Source organism: Mus musculus, chromosome 10 (assembly GCF_000001635.26).
Source record: "Mus musculus strain C57BL/6J chromosome 10, GRCm38.p6 C57BL/6J".
Taxonomy (NCBI): domain Eukaryota; kingdom Metazoa; phylum Chordata; class Mammalia; order Rodentia; family Muridae; genus Mus; species Mus musculus.
In genome coordinates this window covers 4,998,740-5,017,847 of record NC_000076.6, presented here as the reverse complement: position 1 = coordinate 5,017,847, position 19,108 = coordinate 4,998,740, and the positions used below count along the sequence as shown (strand labels likewise).

The 19,108-nt window shown below is 43.5% G+C and overlaps 1 protein-coding gene across 9 annotated transcripts in view; it reads right to left on the bottom strand.

Moving 5' to 3' along the window:
• Nucleotides 1-12,214: 12,214 nt before the first annotated feature.
• Nucleotides 12,215-19,108, bottom strand: part of Esr1 (estrogen receptor 1 (alpha)) — a 393,645-nt gene continuing 386,751 nt past the window's right edge. For 4 of the 9 annotated variants that reach the window (XM_011243068.3, XM_006512435.2, XM_006512434.4 and 1 more), the window contains exon 9: nt 16,192-16,659. In XM_011243068.3, coding sequence (XP_011241370.1) covers nt 16,425-16,659 — 235 coding nt within the window. In that variant the 3' untranslated portion in view covers nt 16,192-16,424. Of the gene's footprint in view, nt 16,660-19,108 lie in introns of all 9 variants that reach the window. The other 5 variants (NM_001302532.1, NM_007956.5, NM_001302531.1 and 2 more) reach the window with 2 other exon arrangements.

Here is a 19,108-nt window from a genome sequence, read left to right as displayed (position 1 = left end):
AGTGTGGCCTCTTGTTCACTTCAGTCCTTACAGGTCATGGCGCTGCACTGTGAAGCAGCAGTGGTAGAGAAAGCAAGCATGATGGGACCACAGAGGCATCTCCTCTCCATGTGCAGCCGACTCCCTTCCACACACTTCACATCATTGAAGAATCCAGTATTAGCATGTCAGAAGTTAAAAAAAAATGTTTCTTACACTGTGCCAGTTATCAACCCCAGGGCATCGTACATGCTAAGCACATTGTCACTGGAGTACACCCCAGGCGCCACAGAGAAAAAATGATTTAATTAACTCCATGAAACACCCAAAAGTATATGACATGAGCTTCCATAAGCATTAAAAACTGGACTTCACATTGCTTGTAGAAAGAACTAAGGAATCTGTGCAGCTAAATTCAGGGGTCAGAAGATCAAGCTCTTGTCCAGATGGTGGCCTGGCCATTTAAGCACTGTCATGCCAGTGACAGATGAGCCTCTGCCCAGTGCCCTCCTCATCTTCAGTGCTTAGGGTAGGGCACACGAGCATCATCCCCTGACCCCAATGTTACCCTGGCAACAGCCAGAGAGATGATTATCAGAGGCTTAGTGGAAGGGATGCATATGCTGAAGACTATTGAGGATAAAGGGCAGTGATGGTGGTTGTTGAAGTCACATTTCTATAGTATGGTCCATCAGTATTCCAACCATGAGCTGAGGAGAAGGATGATGTCGCAAGTATATGGTAGGTAAGGAAGGGCATGGGCCTGACGGTAATGAGATGTGCCCAATATGAACTCAGCAATGGCAGACAAGGAGGAAGTCTACAAAAAGGAGACAGGACAACTATAGGATAAGTAATCTAGGAGCTCAAAGCAATAACTTCATAAGAAATCTAGGTAAGCTTCTAGGTAAACAGTGCTGGGGGTGGTTCAGCAGTAACACACACACACACGCACAGACACACACATACACACACACACAGACACACACAGACACACAGACACACATACACACACACATACACACACACACAGACACATACACACACACACAGACACACACAGACACACAGACACACAGACACACACACACACACACACACACACACACACACACGGGCTCACTTAAGGATTGAGGAGGTTTGCTTTGCCAAAACTCCAATGAAATTTAAGCAAGCAGTTACGGTAGAAAGGCACACAGGGGATAGACTGGTTTTCTGCCTATACCCTAAGTTATCGTGTTAAATTTCAGCAAGTCACATAGAAGTATACAGCAAAGAACAAGGGAGTGAGATGATGTGGGAAAGCTGACCAGGACCACGTGATCAGAGCATGGGTATAGCTGAGGACAGCCAAGGAGAGTTTGCTACTTTGGTTCTTTGGTTTCATTTCCACTGTCACCGTCACCTAAGGGCCATAGGGAACTAAGGCATTGCAAGTAGGTTAATTGAGGACTGGGGCAGACCACATACAGCCCATGCCCACTCTGGAGAAAAATGACTCCAGCCTTTGTAGACTTAAATCCTAGCTAAGACTTCAATCCTTCCTGTTCATTATCCATTTGTAGTGGTCCCCACTGGGCCCTTTGTATGCAGAAAAGCCCAAGCCCTCTTCCAACACTCATCCTGAAATGAAAGCCAAGACAAGGCCAGAGAACTGGGATCAAATACAGGGAGGGGAGGGAGACCATGTCTAGCAGAGGTGTCTTTGTTTTCTGAGAACAAATTTCTTTTCCTCATCACTTGATAGACAGTAGCTCCTGATTTGTGGCAGCTTTCGGTACAGTTTGAAGAGTGAGAAGGCGGGAAGAGACAGGCAGGAGGTTTACAGGGCCAGAGACAATTTTCTGCTTAGTCATATGCAACGCTGAGGAGCCAATTCAGGTCATGAGAGGAGGTGTTTCGCTGAGCGGTCACTGAAATTTTAGATTTAATAATATGTTGTGATAACTCTGGCTGCCATACCTCCTGCCACGAAGACAGTGAAATTGAAAAAGAGTAGCTTTTATTCGACAGTCCCAGTTTCTCACTTTTTTCTCCTGCAGAGTTGCAAAGTATCCATCATGAGTCTACAGACAGACCGACCTTCCTAGGACCCCTCTCATTCAGGTGAATGAGCAAGGCAGGCCCAGTGGGCTCTGCCTGCAGCCATTGTTGAGTAGTCTCTTGGGACTAAGGGTTGAGAGGCCGAACTTGGCTGATAAAACAGGTCAAGCAAAGTGAGAAATGGGGAACACTTAATCAGATCTGAGGAAGCTGGCTAGACTCAAATATAAATTTCCTGAACAAATAAGGGTGGTGGGCAAAATCTCTCTCTCTCTCTCTCTCTCTCTCTCTCTCTCTCTCTCTCTCTCTCTCTCTCTCTCTCTCTCTCTCTCTCTCTCTCTCTCTCTCTCTCTCTCTCTCTCTCTCTCTCTCTCTCTCTCTCTCTCTCTCTCCCTCCCTCCCTAACTAGGTAACGTTACCTAATGCAAGCAAGAGGCCACAGCTGAACTTGAGGTCACAATCATATCAAAATCTCTTCTCAGTTTTTGCTACAGGTTTTGGCATCTGAGGCTATATATGGCCTCCCCAAACTCCAGACGCTAGAAGTCCTTAGAGCCTTGAGGATGGACTCCAGGTCAGACCCAAGTCTGTTGAGACACATTCTTGATAGGATTGCTGGATTCCTGAGTGAAGCTGCCAAGGAGCTTTTCAGCAGCATTTGGAAGCCAACTCCCAGCCCTGCACAGCTCACCTCCCACCACTGGTACCCAACCTTCCTTCCAGATGTTCAGGCTTACAGAATAATACAAGGGATGCCAAGTGTCCAGTGTTTCTGGTCAACTGTTTATCAATCAATCAATCATCAGTGTCATTTGCAATCTTACATCTGGCCACAATGGCAAGTGGTGTGAGCAAGTTCCCATCCTCCACTATAACTGATTGTCAGCTTTGTTGGTTGACTGTCCAAGAGCCTGCATTTTTAATTGGGACTCTTGTGCTTTTGACCGATCTGTGATAGTTATACTCAACTGTCAACTTAATTAGATTCAAATCACTACAGAAACAAATATATGAGTTTGTCTAGCAACAGTTTTCTAGAGTAGATTGTCGTGAGAAGACACATTCCCAAATGCACAGAGTACCATCCCATGGTTTGGAGACCTGGATTGTATAAAAAGGAGACTATGGGCTGAGAATCAGCACTTCTCACTCTTTCTGACTCTAAATGACAGGTGACCAGCTGTCTTCCACATCTACCGTGCTAACTTCCTGCCGTGATGGTGTATCCTCTAACTGTGAGCCAATGTAAGTTCTCTGTTCCTTAAGTGGATTTTCAGGTGTTTTGGTTGCAGCAATAAGAAAGGAACCACACACCACCCATTACTGCTTGTTGGGTTTGCTTTGCCTCACTGGTTTTGAGATGGGTGTCGCTGTGTAGTCCAGCCTAGCTTTGAACGCTTGTCTTCCCTTGACCTCCTGAGTGATAAGCCTGCAGGCATGCACCACTCCACTCAACTTTGCTATTGTTCATTCATGGCAGTAGATCACAAACTAATTATTGTATTATTTGTGTGTCTAATTTATCACTAGAATAAAACATATAAATAAACCCTGTCTCAGAAAAAAAACATATAAACAAATAGTACACATAAATATAAATGTGCATTGTAATATAATTATACTGGTAACATGTATAATTAAGGCTTTTAATATATGTTAAGATGTGCTATTTCTTTCTGCATGTGTCCATTTTAAAGGTTGTTTTGTTTATATTTAATCCATGCTTACCTGTGAGTACCAGGTTGTCTGTGTATGCACCATGTGTCTGCTCCTGCTCATGGAAGCTTCCAGAAGAGGGTGTCAGATCTCCTATAAGGAGGAATATAGGTAATTATGAGCTATAAACTAAACCCAGGTCCTTTGCAGGAACAGGAATCTCTCTTAATAGCTGAGCCATCTCTCTAGCCCTCAGTAATTGTCTTATAAAATCAACTATTTTTCCTTACTGTCTTAGGGTTTTACGGCTGTGAACAGACACCATGACCATGACAACTCTTATAAGGACAACATTTAATTAGGGCTGGCTTACAGGTTCAGAGGTTCAGTCCATTCAATCAGTGCAGGAACATGGAAGCATCCATGTTCATCAATGCAGGAACATGGCAGCATCCAAGGCAGGCATGGTGCAGGAGGAACTGAGACGTCTACATCTTCATCTAAAGGCTGCTAGCAGAATACTGTCTCCCAAGCAGCTAGAACCCACCTCACAAGGCCACACCTCTCAACAGTGCCACTCCCTGGGCCATATACAAACCATCACAGTTACAAAAGATTCTCTTGTTTTCCAAAGAAATGAAATAATTCCTATTTCTCTTTTGATCTACGCCCAATTTTTGTGTACCTTTCCATGATTTCCTTAATTTTATTTCAATTTATGTGTCCATAATAATTGGATTATATTTTTATAGATAAATAAAACATACCACATGTTCTATATCCATTAATCATTGATAAGCATTTTATCTGTTTCCATGACCTGTTGATATTTACACATTTTTAAGAATTAGGGCAATTTTTGTTATTCCACAATTTGCATTATAACCTGTCTACAGACATGTCCTTATATGTGTATACATCTTCACTCTGTTGCATATCTTTGTTTCTCCGTACTGTGTATATTTGAGATTTACAGTGTGATGTGGGGGGACATATATAGACAGTAAAGTGGTTACTATAGTGACAATAATTAGCATTGCTATCATCTCCCATAGTGACTCTTTTGTGTGAACCAGGGCAGCTGTTCAAAATTCCAAGTGCAACACAATTCTGTTAACTTCCCTCCTAATGCTGAACACTTACTTCTAAATGTGTCTGTCTATGTCTGCATCGCCGGCTCCTCCCCTCTTCTCCCTGCCTATTGCTCTGCTCTGTCTGTGTGTATTCACCGCAGTGTGGATGGGCCTGGGGGTCCCTATGCAAGGTGAAACAAATCATCTTTTTTCCCCACAAGTTGTTTTCCTGATGCTAAGTCATACTGCAGTAAGCACCCTCTGTTCACGGAGGCATGACTGAATCAACAAGTACCTGCAATCTCTTAATGATACATTTAAATAAGTCCTGCCATATTACTTCCTCAAACCTTGGGATAAATGGCAGTCTCACCCTCCGTGGGGGGCGGAGCCTTCTTGTTTCCTTGACGCCTCCATACATGGAAGCTGTGCTTTTCAAACCACAAAATCATCATCGAAACCTTAATATTCATAATGTGCATGCCAAAATCTTTCAAGAAATGTTAAAGACGTAGAACTCTGGGCCACATTTCCAACCAATCAAACCCTGCTCACCAGGGATTCATTTTATTTGAAATTAGTTTGTCACTTTCCAGAAGAATAGACAGTTGTCTCCAAACCAATCAAGAACAAAACACAGATGCCTCTTCTGTTACTGCTGTCTTTTGCAGCAACCTAGGTGTCACTCAGCAGGGGGCTTCTTGGATGAATTACACTGCACATTTAGTATCTACTATTTTGGTCCTTTTGAAATTTCATGTATTATTATTGTGTATGTCTGTGTGTGTGGTGTGTGTATGTTGTGTATATGTGTATGTGTGTGTGGTGTGTGTCTATGTGTATAGTGTGTGTATATGATGTATGTATGTGTGTATTTGTATATGTGTGTATGGTATATGCATGTGTGTGTAAATGGTGTGCATATGTCTATGTGTGTGTGGTATATGTCTGTGTGTATGTGTATATGTTTATGCATGTGTGTATGGTATATGTGTGTATGGTATGCTTGTGTATAGTGTGTGTGTATGGTGTGTGTATGTGTATATGTGTATATGGTATGTATATATGTGTATGTATGGTGTATGTGTGTATGTATTTGGTAATTGTGTGTATGTATGTGTGCATGTGTGTATTGAATGGTGTGTGTGTAAATATGTGTGTATATGTATATTTTATGTGTGTGTGTACCTATGCATGCCACAGCACATATGTGGAGATCAGCGGGAAAGTCTTTCGTGCTGGTTCTCTCTTTCCACCTTTAGTGTTTCCAGGGATCTGCTCAGACCTTCAGAACATCATGTGCTTTTGCTCCTGAGCCATGTCCATTGGCCCCATTTTAGAATGAGATTGATTTATGTGCATTGATTACACAAGACTCCTACTGTGGTGGTTTGAGTAGGTATGGTCCCCATCACTCATGTGTTTCAATGCTTGCTCCATGAGAATTAGCACTATTAACAGGTATGGCCTTACTGGAGTAGGCGTGGCCTTGCTGGAGAAAGTGTGTCAGTGTGAAGGCAGGGCTTAAGGTCTCAGTCTTCTCTCTGCTGCCTGCAAGATTATGATATAGAATTCTCTGCTCCTCCTCCAGCACCATGTCTGCCTGCCTGCCACCATGCTTCCCACCATGATGATAGTAGACTAAATCTCTGAAACTGTAAGCCAGCCCCAATTCAATGTTTTCCTTTATAAGAGTTGCCTTGGTCATGGTGTCTGTTCATAGCAATAAAACCCTAAGTCCTCTACTATATATTATTACATTCAAACAAAATCTGAAATAGTTTGTATCATATGATTCCAATTCTATAGACACATGCTGCATGTGTGTGTGTGTGTGTGTATTCATCACACAAGACAAGATAATTAGACATAGTTGAGGTACAAACCTTAGCACTGTAACTGAACTCACAGAAAAACACTCATAATGTTTGTATAGTTTAAATTTGACAGGAAGCATAATTTGGTTTTTAAATACAAGTTGCTGTTATAATGATGACAAATTGAAAAGACAATGGAAAACATCTTTGTTCTTACACAGGAGATGTTTGATTTGTTTTTCAATTTAGAAGAAGCTTTTTTATACACTCCAAATAAATAGTGACAGGCCATTTATTAAAGGTCTCAGAATGCACTGGGTGGTAGTGATGTACTCCTTTAATCCCAGCACTTGGGAGCAGAGGCAGAGGCAGGTGAATCTCTGTGAGTTTCAGGCCACCCTGGACTACAGAGAAACTTACAGGACACCTGAAGCTATGCAGAGAAACCCTGTCTCAAACAACACAAAACAAAACAAAACGAAACAACTCAGAATCCTAACAATAGTTCCAGGTGCTCACCAGAATGCTTGGATGCTCGGTTGGTTTCAAGTGTTGGCCCAAAGCGGGTGGAAAGGGTGGATTTGGGACAGGAAGGCTTGCCAACCACTGAACCCCTGAAGAAGAAGTGACCTGGACGAGATGTCACCTGGGCAAAACCCTGGAACTTCTAACCACCCTCCCTCCCAAACAAACTTGGCTGCTAGAAGGTGAAATCAAGCCATCAAAGACAGGGGATACCCCCAAGCCCCAGAGCGATCAAAGGGGAAGGAGCAGAGATGTTTGGAAGTGGCCCAGAAGTCCTACCAAAGCCTTTCCTGGTGCCTTTCTTTCCGGACACAGGCACTACACATTCAACCCGCTTTAGCCTTGGGTTCTGGTCCTTCTCTGATGGCTGATGCACACTCTCCTCATGACTGCCTCCATAACTCCACAGGCCTCACCCTAACCAGAGTGAAGGAACTGACTGGGGAACAAATGATTTAGATTTTGAGAAAGCCTGCCTTGGCCAAGATTCCGAGAAAGTGCCACCTATAGCCCTGAAGCCCAGAGCCTTCCTGGTCATGCGGTCAACAAGTGACTTAGCCTTTCTGCTCCCTGGCCTCCTCCTCTGTAGTGGGACACTTGTGGTTTGTTCTGAGGGGTGAATGCATTAATGCATCTGGTGAAGACCTTGAGTTGCATTCGGGTTTCCTTTGGTTTCAGATTGATTTTGATAATGAGAACTGGGGGACACTGGCTCTTTCCAGCCTTGTAGATTTTTCTTTAAAAAAATGATTAGTATTACAAGTGTGTGTGTGTGTGTGTGTGTGTGTGTGTGTGTGTGTGTGTGTGTCTGCCACATGCATGGCTGGTCCTGGAGGAGGCCACAGGAGGGAATCAGATTCTCTAAAACTCTAGTTTAGAGTTCAAAGATGAATTATTTCAAGGGTTATAGGGGTATGATTGGTAATAATAATTTTATAAGTTACTCTAATTTTTAATTTATTCTTCTTGGAGAAACATTAGAAAGTCCTTGCAGGGAACTGAGGGGATAATTCAGTTCCTAATGCATGAATACCTGAGTTCAGTGTCAGCTCCCACTTTAAAAGCAACCTGTGATTACAAGCTTTTATAGTCCCAGCAATAGCAAGGCAGAGGCAGACAGACACCTTGGCCTCACTGGCAAGCCAGCCTAGTCTGGAGTTCTGAGTTCCAGATGCCAGTGAGATGTGGACTCGGAAGCAAGATGGTTGACCCTTATGAGGAACAACACCCAAATCTAACCTTTGTCCTCCACAGGCTCATACTGGGATATACTGCAAGTGTACCCTACACACACACACACACATACACACACACACAGATGCAAAACTTAAAAAGAAATATAATCTCCATTTGGCACCTTAACCTTTCTCTACATTAACAAAAATAAATGCTTGCCAAGTTATGACCAAGCCTCAGAGGCCGGCCTACTTCAGGCATCCCAAAGGGAAGGGCTCCCTGCAGAGGTGACCCAGCCCCTGCAGACCTGCTGCTGACAGCATGCATGCGTTTGCCTGTCTTCCTTCCATCAGCCTGTGGTCTGTGGCCCTAGGTACTCAGTCATGTTCTTTCTGCTTGTAAATGTGGAAATACTCTGAGCATTTTACAGCTTTCAACTCCGCTGAGTCTGAATCTAATTTGAGAACTCCATCAGCCCATAAAACCGTTTACCAGCTCACAAACCTTTCGCTGGCTATGCCCAGAATCGTTGATGTCTCAATGAAAAGGCAGCTGATGACAGGTTGTATAGCAGAAGCCTAAGAGCACAGGGTGTATTCACACAGTCCCCAGATCCCTATCTGTCCCTCAGTGTGCAGATAGCTGCCACTTGGCAAAGGCCCAGAGTTGGATACTTGGTGCCGCTTTCCTTGCTCCCAGCCTGACTGGACCACTGATGCTATCGCCCCCACTTTCATTCTTAAGGAAATGTTTGCCACATGCTGCCTTTGCCTTCATCCTCTTTCTTCGTAGTCTCCTACAAGAGATTGTATTGTAAGTGCTACACAGGTGTCCAATGGCTTAGCCATGGCTGGATCCTGAGCCAGCAGATAGGAGGAGGTAGTCTTAGACAGGACCGCTGAGCCTGGCCCTGAGACTGACACACACATTCTGAAAGAGGCATTGATGTGACAAGAAGCCTTAACCCTCTCTTCAAGGTCTAGGAGACAGCTCCTCCCAGTCCACCAGACCAGAAACTACTTGGTGACTATTTGGTCACCTGTTGCTTTCCCAAGGGCAGACAGGAAGACACCAGAGATAATCTCTGAATCCAAAAAGTAGTGACACCCTAAATATGCATGTGTGCTCCTCAATCCTTTCTACCCTGATGGCCTTTGGGTAGGAAGGATTGAGGAGCATGCCAAAGATAGAACACTTATCCTCCTGCCCACAGTGCTGTATTGTGTTTCTAAAGGCATACGTCTTGCCTTCAAAGTTCATTGATATTTTATTTCATGAATGTAAAAGCCAGTCTAAGTGTAAAATCCACAGTCCATGTATACTCTTTCAGTAGCCCCTAGGGAGCTCAAAGTGTGTGTGTGTGTGTGTGTGTGTGTGTATAGGGAGGGGGTTTCCTGTCACTCAGGTGTTAAATGCAAAAAGAGTCATCCCACATCTGCCATTCACTAGATCTGCAACTCTGGGAAAGTCACACAACTGTGAAAAGCCTTGGGTTTCTCACCTGTAAAGTAAGGACAACTATTTTCATTGCTGGGAGAGAGCTGTAAAGAGGGCCAAGAAGCAGAGTGAAGCACACAACTGGAGCCTCAGTGTAGGAAAGTGTGCGTTCATTTATTCTCAGGCTAGAAAGGAGCATCAGATGTGTTTCCAATGTGAAAGACTTTCTTCCCATTGTGCTTTGCTTAGATGCTGTCTGTCCCATGCAAATTGCCTCCTATGACAGGGAGTTGCCCCCACCCGTTCCTTCCACCAGGCATCCCAGACAACATGTAGATAGTTCTATTAGATGATCTGTCTCATCTTGAATGGACATCATCCCTTGTTCTTATCCCTCCTCATTCTGCAGTAACCACAGCACATCACATTGCAAGTTACCATGCACGTGATCTTGAAAGTAATTCCTTACCTCACACACAGTGTCACAAATAGTGAAAACCATGGGCATGTTGCCTTGCCCGAGTCATACATTCTATATTTTCTGAAAAAAATAAAATCTAAGTATGGCAATCCTGAGCTTAAATGACCATCAAAGCTTAAGAAAGTACCTTGGGAATTGGTCCTGAGCCAGTGTGTGAGCAGAATGAGTCCTGGACCCAGGCATTACCACCTTCACATACCCTATTAGAAGACAGTACTGTCCCACAGATTGCCAAAGATTCAAAACACTGCTGATCAGGGGAAGTGACAAGTGATCTTATGAGGCACGGGTGTGGTTCTCAAGGGATCCCAGGTAGTTCCCTGGCAGGATGGTTTATAATGGAGCAAAACGGGCCTCTCCAAGCTCTCTGGCTCCAGCTAACCCTGTGATCCTTCTTGTCCTTGCTTCTACTATGGTGTCATCTGCCAGTCATCTGCCATGATGTTTTTGTCCCAGCTTCTGCCACACTGCTTAGATTCTCAGCTTTCAGGGCTTAAGTGAACTTTACTGCGTTGGTTACTTGGCCTCAAGGGTTTTGTCATAGCAATGCAGAGTGGGCTGATTCCCAGTATACAACTCAAGAAACTGGGAACACAGAATTTGTTTTAAGTATAAATGTAAAACCCTAAGAATAAGGATTTCAATTAGGCAAGCTAGCTGCAGCGTGTGTTTGTACATGATGTTGTGTTCCAGTGTGTTAAAATCTCTGTTGTGATCATAAAAAGAGAAAGAGCTATGAAGATATGTTCTGGTGGGGTGTGGGGGAAGGGGGTGCCTCAGCCAGCCCATGCTGAGGCATCCCTTCCCCCTGAGAGACTAGCCACAGGATGGTATAGTATAAAATAGAGTTTATTCAGGGCATGGGGAGGGGAGTTAAGAGAGGAGAGAGTAGAGAAGTGGAGGCTGGCCATGGCCATGTGGGGGGGGGGGGGAAAGAAGGGGAGCAAAGGGGCAAAATGTAAGAGAGAGGTAAGAGAGCAAGAGAGGAGAGAGGAGAGGAGAGAAGAGGAGAGGAGAGGAGAGGAGAGGAGAGGAGAGGAGAGGAGAGGAGAGGAGAGGAGAGGAGAGGAGAGGAGAGGAGAGGAGAGGAGAGGAGAGGAGAGGAGAGGAGAGGAGAGGAGAGGAGAAGGGAGGAGGGGAGGGGAGGGGAGGGGAGGGGAGGGGAGGGGAGGGGAGGGGAGGGGAGGGGAGGGGAGGGGGAGAGGGGAGGGGAGGAGGAGGAGGAGGAGGAGGAGAGGGGAGGGGAGGGGAGAGGAGAGGGGAAGGGAGGGGAGGAGGGGAGGGAAGGGGAGGGGAGGGGAGGGGAGGGGAGAGGAGAAGAGAGGAGGAGAGGAGAGGAGAGGAGGGGAGGGGAGGGGAGGAGAGGGGAGGGGAGGGGAGGAGAGAGGGGAGGGGAGGGGGGCGGGGCAGGGCCAAGTAGCCCCCTTTATAGTATCACTCCTACCTGGCTATTGCCAGGTAACCGTGGGGAGGGGCATACCTGTCTGTTGCCAGGTATCTGTGGGGGTGGAGTCCAGACAGAATACCAACAATCTCCTCTTACCCTTACATCAGCTAAATCATAGAGATGGCTTAGGAAAAGGATATTGCTGGGAGCTCTGAGAAGGAAAGGGTATCATAAAACCATAAGACAGGAACCTCAACTTGCCTTTGGAGTAGGGGGGAAATTTTTAGGGTAATTAGTGCCATGCTAAAACATGCATCCATACATTCAGCTAACTATAATAAGTCATCTGAAGCTCTCTTTAAATGAGTACCTGACATGACCCTCACAACCATTCCATGCAAACTAAGTGTTGATTAACTGACAATCATCCTAAAGCTTGCCTATTACGGAGACTGAAACTAAGGCTGAGTCACTCTAATATGAGTATCCCTACCTCTTAACTTGGTACCTGGTAAATGGGGAGGTCTTGGCATTTAGGCTCCCTGTATCTCTACAGATCTCTTGGCTTTCATTTGTTTGGCAATGAACTATCAGCAAGAAACAGGGCATTAAATAATAATAATAATAATAATAATAATAATAATAATAACACAACCTACTGCCTTTATTTTATTTTTTATTTGAACATTGAATATGCTGAGAAGATGGTTTACAGGGGCTTGAGCATCCCACTGGATTCTTTACCATTTCAAGGTGCAAAAGAGGCATACACGTGTGTTTCATTAAACAAAGCAAAGCGGCGATGAAACGGGGTCACATCAATAGCAGTGTGCATCAGAAGCCTGTAGTAATCCATCCAACACAATGGGGCATCTGTGCCTCTCCCCGAAAAACAAGAACTCTACACTGAAGAATATGTAGTGCACAGAAAGCGTTGTTTGTACGCTGTGAAGGAAAATAAACTGGCGTGATGTCACTTATTAATTCAAGTCTCGACGACCAATGACCTCTCTGTGACTACAAAGGGGTCCATGTCTCAGGCACCTGCTCCTGGGACTCTGTGTTATTTCCAGGGTGCACAGCTCCATACAAAGACACTAAAGATGGGTTTGGAACATGGTAGCATTTACATATTTGAAAAAGTTCAGGCACATTCGGATGTAAAAGAAAGGGGAAATTTCTCTTAAGTCTCCGAAGCACAGTGCAAAAATTGAGACATAATCACTTAGAAAGCAAGTCTAAAGGACTTTAAAAGAGACCACACTTTAATTTAAATGGATAGGCTATGAAGCTAGAAATAGAGCATATTCACACTAATGAAAAGATGGATATTTGGGACCACAGTTAAATGTGTTTGCTCCATTTGCAAGAGAGTAAATTTTCATGGAGTTAATCTAGGATGTGTGCAGTGTAAGCTGGATCAACCTCCAAAGACCTGTACCAAAGAGAGTCATGGTTGCCTTATGTGCTACTGTATGACTCTATTTGCCTTTAAAAGACTTAGGTTCCCTAAGCAGGTCTGACTGTGAATATTAGACATTACTATGGTCCTAGTGATCATTCTCAGTATCCACAGTAAATCTCAGAGTTGCAAAGTATGAGTAGAAAGAGACTTGTAATCAACTTCATGCAGGTGTATGGGTAACTCCAAACCAATGGCTGGACAATGACCTTTCAATGTATGACTTCAAAGTATGAACACGACATGTGATTAAAAAGAAATTATCAGTAAGTCGCTTATTTGTTCAGCCCCAAAGGCATAAGATATGGCATGGAAAGTCATATCTCCAATGTTACCAGGGAAATCTGTCAAAGACACAACTTCCTTGGGGTCTAGACATTGTCACCTACATTGATAGCATCTTTTCTTTGGATGACCAGAATCAAATTGGCAAGGTAAGCAATGGCTAAAAGAAACTTAGGCAGACCCCATGCTAGATTTTTCTTTGGATTTCACTGTTGCCGCTACTCTCTTCCTTGGAACTCAAATTGCCATTTTGGAAATGGCTGCCAGTAGAGCTAGTATTACTTTATTACAGTGCAGACAGAAGTGAACTTCTGAAACCTGGGGCGTACTCAGGATGCCAGGATAATTCCTAAACTCTCTATTCCTATTTCCCCACCTGTTATTCAAATTCCCATATCTCCCTACCCACCTCATGCTGACTCTTTGAGTAGATTGTGACATTCAAATTTTAAATTACCTCCAGGTGAGGGTAAAGTACAATTAAGCCTCTCTAGCATGTCCCCAATGCTCCAACACGATAGCAGCTGAAAGATGTCAGCTGCTCAAAATTGGCACTTCAGTTAAGGGTAAAAAGAGATTTCCAAACATTGTTTGAAACTTGTGGGCTAACACTTCAGCTGTCTGATGTTCTTTGCCCATTTCAAACTTATTATCATAGCATGAATACAAACACAGTAGATGGGATAATGTAAAACCCTCCACTAGAGTATTGTTTGGATTTAGCTGGTATTACATCATCTAAAGTCCTAGAAGGTTTTTTTTTTTAATTTTTGTTTTTATTTTTGTAAAAGAAAAATCTCAGTATAAACATTAAAAAGAACCCACTGACCCATTAGCTACTGTCCAAAAATATTACTACAGATATTTTGGTAAAAGCAAAATTAGCTGCCCTGAATAATTTTCCTTCCCAGGCATAATCTCTGCTACATAAGATTGTCTGTCATTCAACACCCAGCAATAGGCATGTGGATTCCTTCTATTTTGTCTACTGTGGATACAAAAGTTGATACGAAATGTGATCTTCATTTAAATGAAAATCACAAGGCTTTAGGCATTAATAACTGCATACATGACACGGTAGTTTGAAACGTCTACAAAAAAAAAAAAAAAAAACAAACTAAATATTTTCCCCTTGGCTTTTGCAGTGTTAAACCCAATCAAATTAAAACTCAGAACATAACTATTACATTCAATTGTCCAATAAACAAGCAATTAAACTTCAACAAAAATATATATTATACTATATAAGGTGCTTCTTAAACACAAACAAAAGAGTTAGGTTCTTAAACATGTTCTTAAAGCATATACATAAAATTGTCCTTGAATTTGATGAACAAGTATGAGAAATTTAAAAAAAATAAGAAGAAAAATTGGCTCTCCCAGTTTCCACATCTTTGATAGTCAGTTAACTGGGAGAGCAGAAATTAATGGAACCCACCATTCCAAAAAGTACAGGCCAAGAGAAGCCTAGCCATTCACCTAGGTTTTGGCTAACCCATCATATCTCAATGGAGTTCAAATTATAGATCATGAAGTCCGGGATGGAAACTGAACTTTCATTTTGGTTTGGAAAAGGAAGTAATCCTTAGTTGTACTAGAGAGACCAAGACCCCAGAGGTCTTGGGTGGCTGTGGATAGAGTAAGTCTTCCTTTTTATCCCCTTGTTCAAAGGACTCTCATGACCCAATTCTGGTCATTCATCATTTCTAGTTTACAAAATTTAAGATCATGAACTGTGTTGAGGAAGAAATTTTTCTCCCCAAGATCTCACTAGCTGGTTTTTGGATGAGTTCAGAATAATCAAGCACAGTCTAGTCTGAGCAACTTCTCAACAGCTTGAGTCATGAGTGCTCCAAGATCTTGCCCCCATGCCTTTCCCCAAGTTCCTGGAGCATCTACAGGAACACAGGTATCTGATGTCACCTCTTCCAATCAGGCTCATACCTGAAATGTAAGTGAAGTCAGCCCATGGATCCCAGAGCAGCCTCACTGTGCATGGTGGGATCTGTGAGGTGCACCTCTGGGAAGCTGCTGCCCTGGCCAGGTCATTCTCCACATTTCTCCCTTACTTTCCTTCTTAGACTCCTCCGAGTCACAGTCATTGCCCATACATTACTTGTTCCCTGCCCCCAAGAATAAAACTAAACAAACCAAAAAATTGTCACCAGCTTGCAGGTTCATTGTGACTGCCCTTGATCAATCTACATGGTAACAATTTAGGGCAATTGACATCAGGGAAGAGACAAGGCTAGCATCCTGTGCTGAAGAATGTCCAGTTTACCAGAACAGGTCCTCAAGCTGCCTTTACTGCAAGCCCCAGGGGCAGAAGACTATTATAAAATGAAATCAAATTAAAATCAACACACCCTACAGCCCTCATGAAGGAGACTAATTCATTCCAGGGTATTAACTGAAATAGACTTTCTGTTTCCCACAAGTCATGGGAAGCAAGAATTGTCTAGAACCCACCATGTATATAATACTCGGCAGCTGACACTTTAAGAAGTGAAAAGGTTGACTGTATTGAGTTGACATGGTCTTGACAACTGGGGGCATCTTCCTTTTCTGTGTGCATCACATATTCCTATAGGGGCTCAAGATTTCCCTTTAATAAAGTCACATGTTGCTATAGGAATGCAAGCGGGTGCTATTAGGAAGCCATGAGATCGCTTTGTCAACGACTTCAATTAAAGGAGCCACTTTGAAGTCTTTGCTGAGGCTTCCTCTTGGAGCCATTATGAAGTGCTTATCAGAGGTGAAATGTTTACTCTCTAGGCTTGGGTCTCAACAAGTAGCTTCAATGCAGTTATCTCAATTCATTCATGAAGACTGAAGACTATAGGAATCCTCATAGTTAGTGACGTAGCAAAGGGAGAAAGAGAGCTGTTACCAAGATTTAGCCCTGGAATCCCTTTTGCCTGTTCCCAACAGAAGACATGCCACTAAGAACTGAGCAAGCAAATAAATGGCCACTCATACTAGAAAGCCACTGGTGGTGGATGCATGCCACAGTGTACGCAGGAGACAGAATTCTGCTAGTCATACATGACATGGGTAAAATGTTGCAGGGATTCTCAGAACCTTTCGGGGAGCCTGGGAGCTCTCAGATCGTGTTGGGGAAGCCCTCTGCTTCCGGGGGTATGTAGTAGGTTTGTAAGGAATGTGCTGAAGTGGAGCTGGTGGTGGCCAGCTGGGTCTGGCTGGGCTCCTCTGGGGGCACTCCCATGCGACTGGCTGGGGCATGAAGGCGGTGGGCATCCAACATCTCCAGGAGCAGGTCATAGAGGGGCACAACGTTCTTGCATTTCATGTTGTAGAGATGCTCCATGCCTTTGTTACTGGAGGAGAAGGAACACAGAGAACTATGTTAGATCATGGCTGAACCCCCAGGACGGCTGAAATTCTTAGGAGGAGGGAGGATGAGCAACTCCAAAGGCACTTGGGAGTCATTTTTTAAACCTATTAAGAATTCATTTAAAGATGACAGCTGTAGAATCTTAGGGGCTTCAGAGACCCCTTAAGGGGCTGGGGCTGGGACTTGTGTCCACGTATTTTCATTTCCTCCATCCTATAAGAATACCCCACCCCCACAATCATACTTTTCCACCAAATTCGTTTAGTGGGTTTTCCATGCATTTTCCTCTCTGTGATGTAACCAATGTTGAATGTCAACTTGACAAGCTCTAGATATCTGTGGATGTCTACACGACCGTTTCTAGATTACATTAATTAGGGTTGGAAGACCCACCCTAATGTTGAAGACATCATTCTATGGGCTGGGCTCCTTGCCTGAGTTTTTCAATGGCTTCCTATAATATTCAGAAGTTAAAAATCAAAATTTCTATGTAGGCTCTCTGAAGCCTAGACATGCCTTCATCTTTCTCACAGAGGACCATGGATGTCATCCTGCACTGACTCTCAGTCACTGGTCTTTGATTTGCTCCTTAATGAAATGAAGAAAGACCTGTAGATATCTAGAGAATCTGACATTCTGTTGTCTTTTCCAGGATGAATTTCCATGGAATCTTCGGATGCCTCTTGTGACCAAAAGTCCTCTGTTGCTCCATGACAATGGTTCAGTCCCTGTCACTCAGGAGTTTCCTTCCACATGGCCCTAACTTCTGCCAATGCCCAGAACAGGAGATTCTGCCCACAAGAGGAAACAGGGAAGAAAGTGGGGAGAGAAGGATGCAGGCAAATGGCTTTTCTGCTTTCTCCTTAGTTCCTTGTTCCTCCTTGCCTCTCTGTCATGTGGGCAGCGAAGGCAGGAAATCATAACTCTTCCATGGATTGATTTTTTTAATGATAAGAATGTCTCTGTGTGTGATGGAGCACATATGTAATCCTAGTACTTGGGAGTAGTGTATGGTAAACATTTTAAATTCAAAGCTAGCCTAGGTCGGTTGGTGTTTTCTAGGCTAGCCTCAACTGCACAGTGAGAACTCATCTCAAAATAACCAAAATCAGAATAAAATAAACTAGACTACAGCTATGTATATCATGAACAGGCAGGACTAAGAAACTGTCCTAATAATATTTATGTCAGTGGTGGTAACAAGCCAGCCCAGGTTTGATCAGTGTCATGAACATATGAGAACCATCAAGAACTGAAATCCAAACTCAATCACATGTTTAAGTGTTATTTTGTTTTTTAGGTGTGTGTGTGTGTGTGTGTTTTGTTTGGTTTTGGTTTTGGTTGGTTTTGTTTTACCTTTGAATTTAAAGCACCATTCATGTTTAATTCTCTGACTCTGTCATTGTCTTTCTCCAACCATCTAAGGAATCACATTTATAGTCAGATGAAATCTGAAATCTGAAAATGTTAAATTATCTATGCTATGACCCTAACTCATGATTAGGGCCATGCTAACAACACAAGAATCCTATGATTCAGATTGGCTGCAGGGAGTCAGTCTGGACAAAGAGAGTATTTTGGATAGGCATGTGAGTGTGTATGAGTTACACTGAGAGAGTTCAGAGAGGTTCAGACCTTTGTATAAAATGGTCGCCTCTCCTTCATATTTCACAATTGCAAAGTTTTCTGTCATGCCATCCCCTCTGCAATACATTGTCAGTAAAAGCAGCTATGGCTGGTGTTTATCGCTTGCTAATATTGATAAGCCAAGCAAATAATGGGTTTGTAAACTCATAGAAACCGTATCAACAACTCAAAACACTCAGGGTTTCTCTGTGTAGCCCAGGCTGTCCTGGAACTCACTTTGTAGACCAGGCTGGCCTCGAACTCAGAAATCCACCTGCCTCTGCCTCCTGAGTGCTGGGATTAAAGGCGTGTGCCACCACTGCCCGGCCATGTGCTTTCTATAAATCCCTCAAAGGATATGTCATTTGTTTTCTTCAGGGGGAAACTTACTCTCAGGCAGGTATTTTGGCAGCACTATGATCTTCTGAGCTAGTCTCTGCTGCCTTCTCTAGGCTACCATCAGAAGAAAGAGACGAGCAAAAGAGGGCATGCTTCCCTTGCATGGGATCACATATTTGTCCACTATCTAGCATTTGGTACTTACCACATTATCTTGATTAGATGATAGAACATTATCAAACATGACATAACCAAAGCATTAAGCTGGCTCAAATGGCCTGGCTTTCCTATGCCTCTGTTGATACTAGAATATGTCCTTGTTAAGCTGGGGTTCAAGAAGAATGGTATACATGAAGCAGAACCATGGCTGGGGCTTGACGCAGGCCTGCTACCTGTGTCACAGAGATGTACAAGTGAGCCCAGCTGAGACCCTCAGTGGACACCCAGGCAATCTGCAGCCAGCAGTG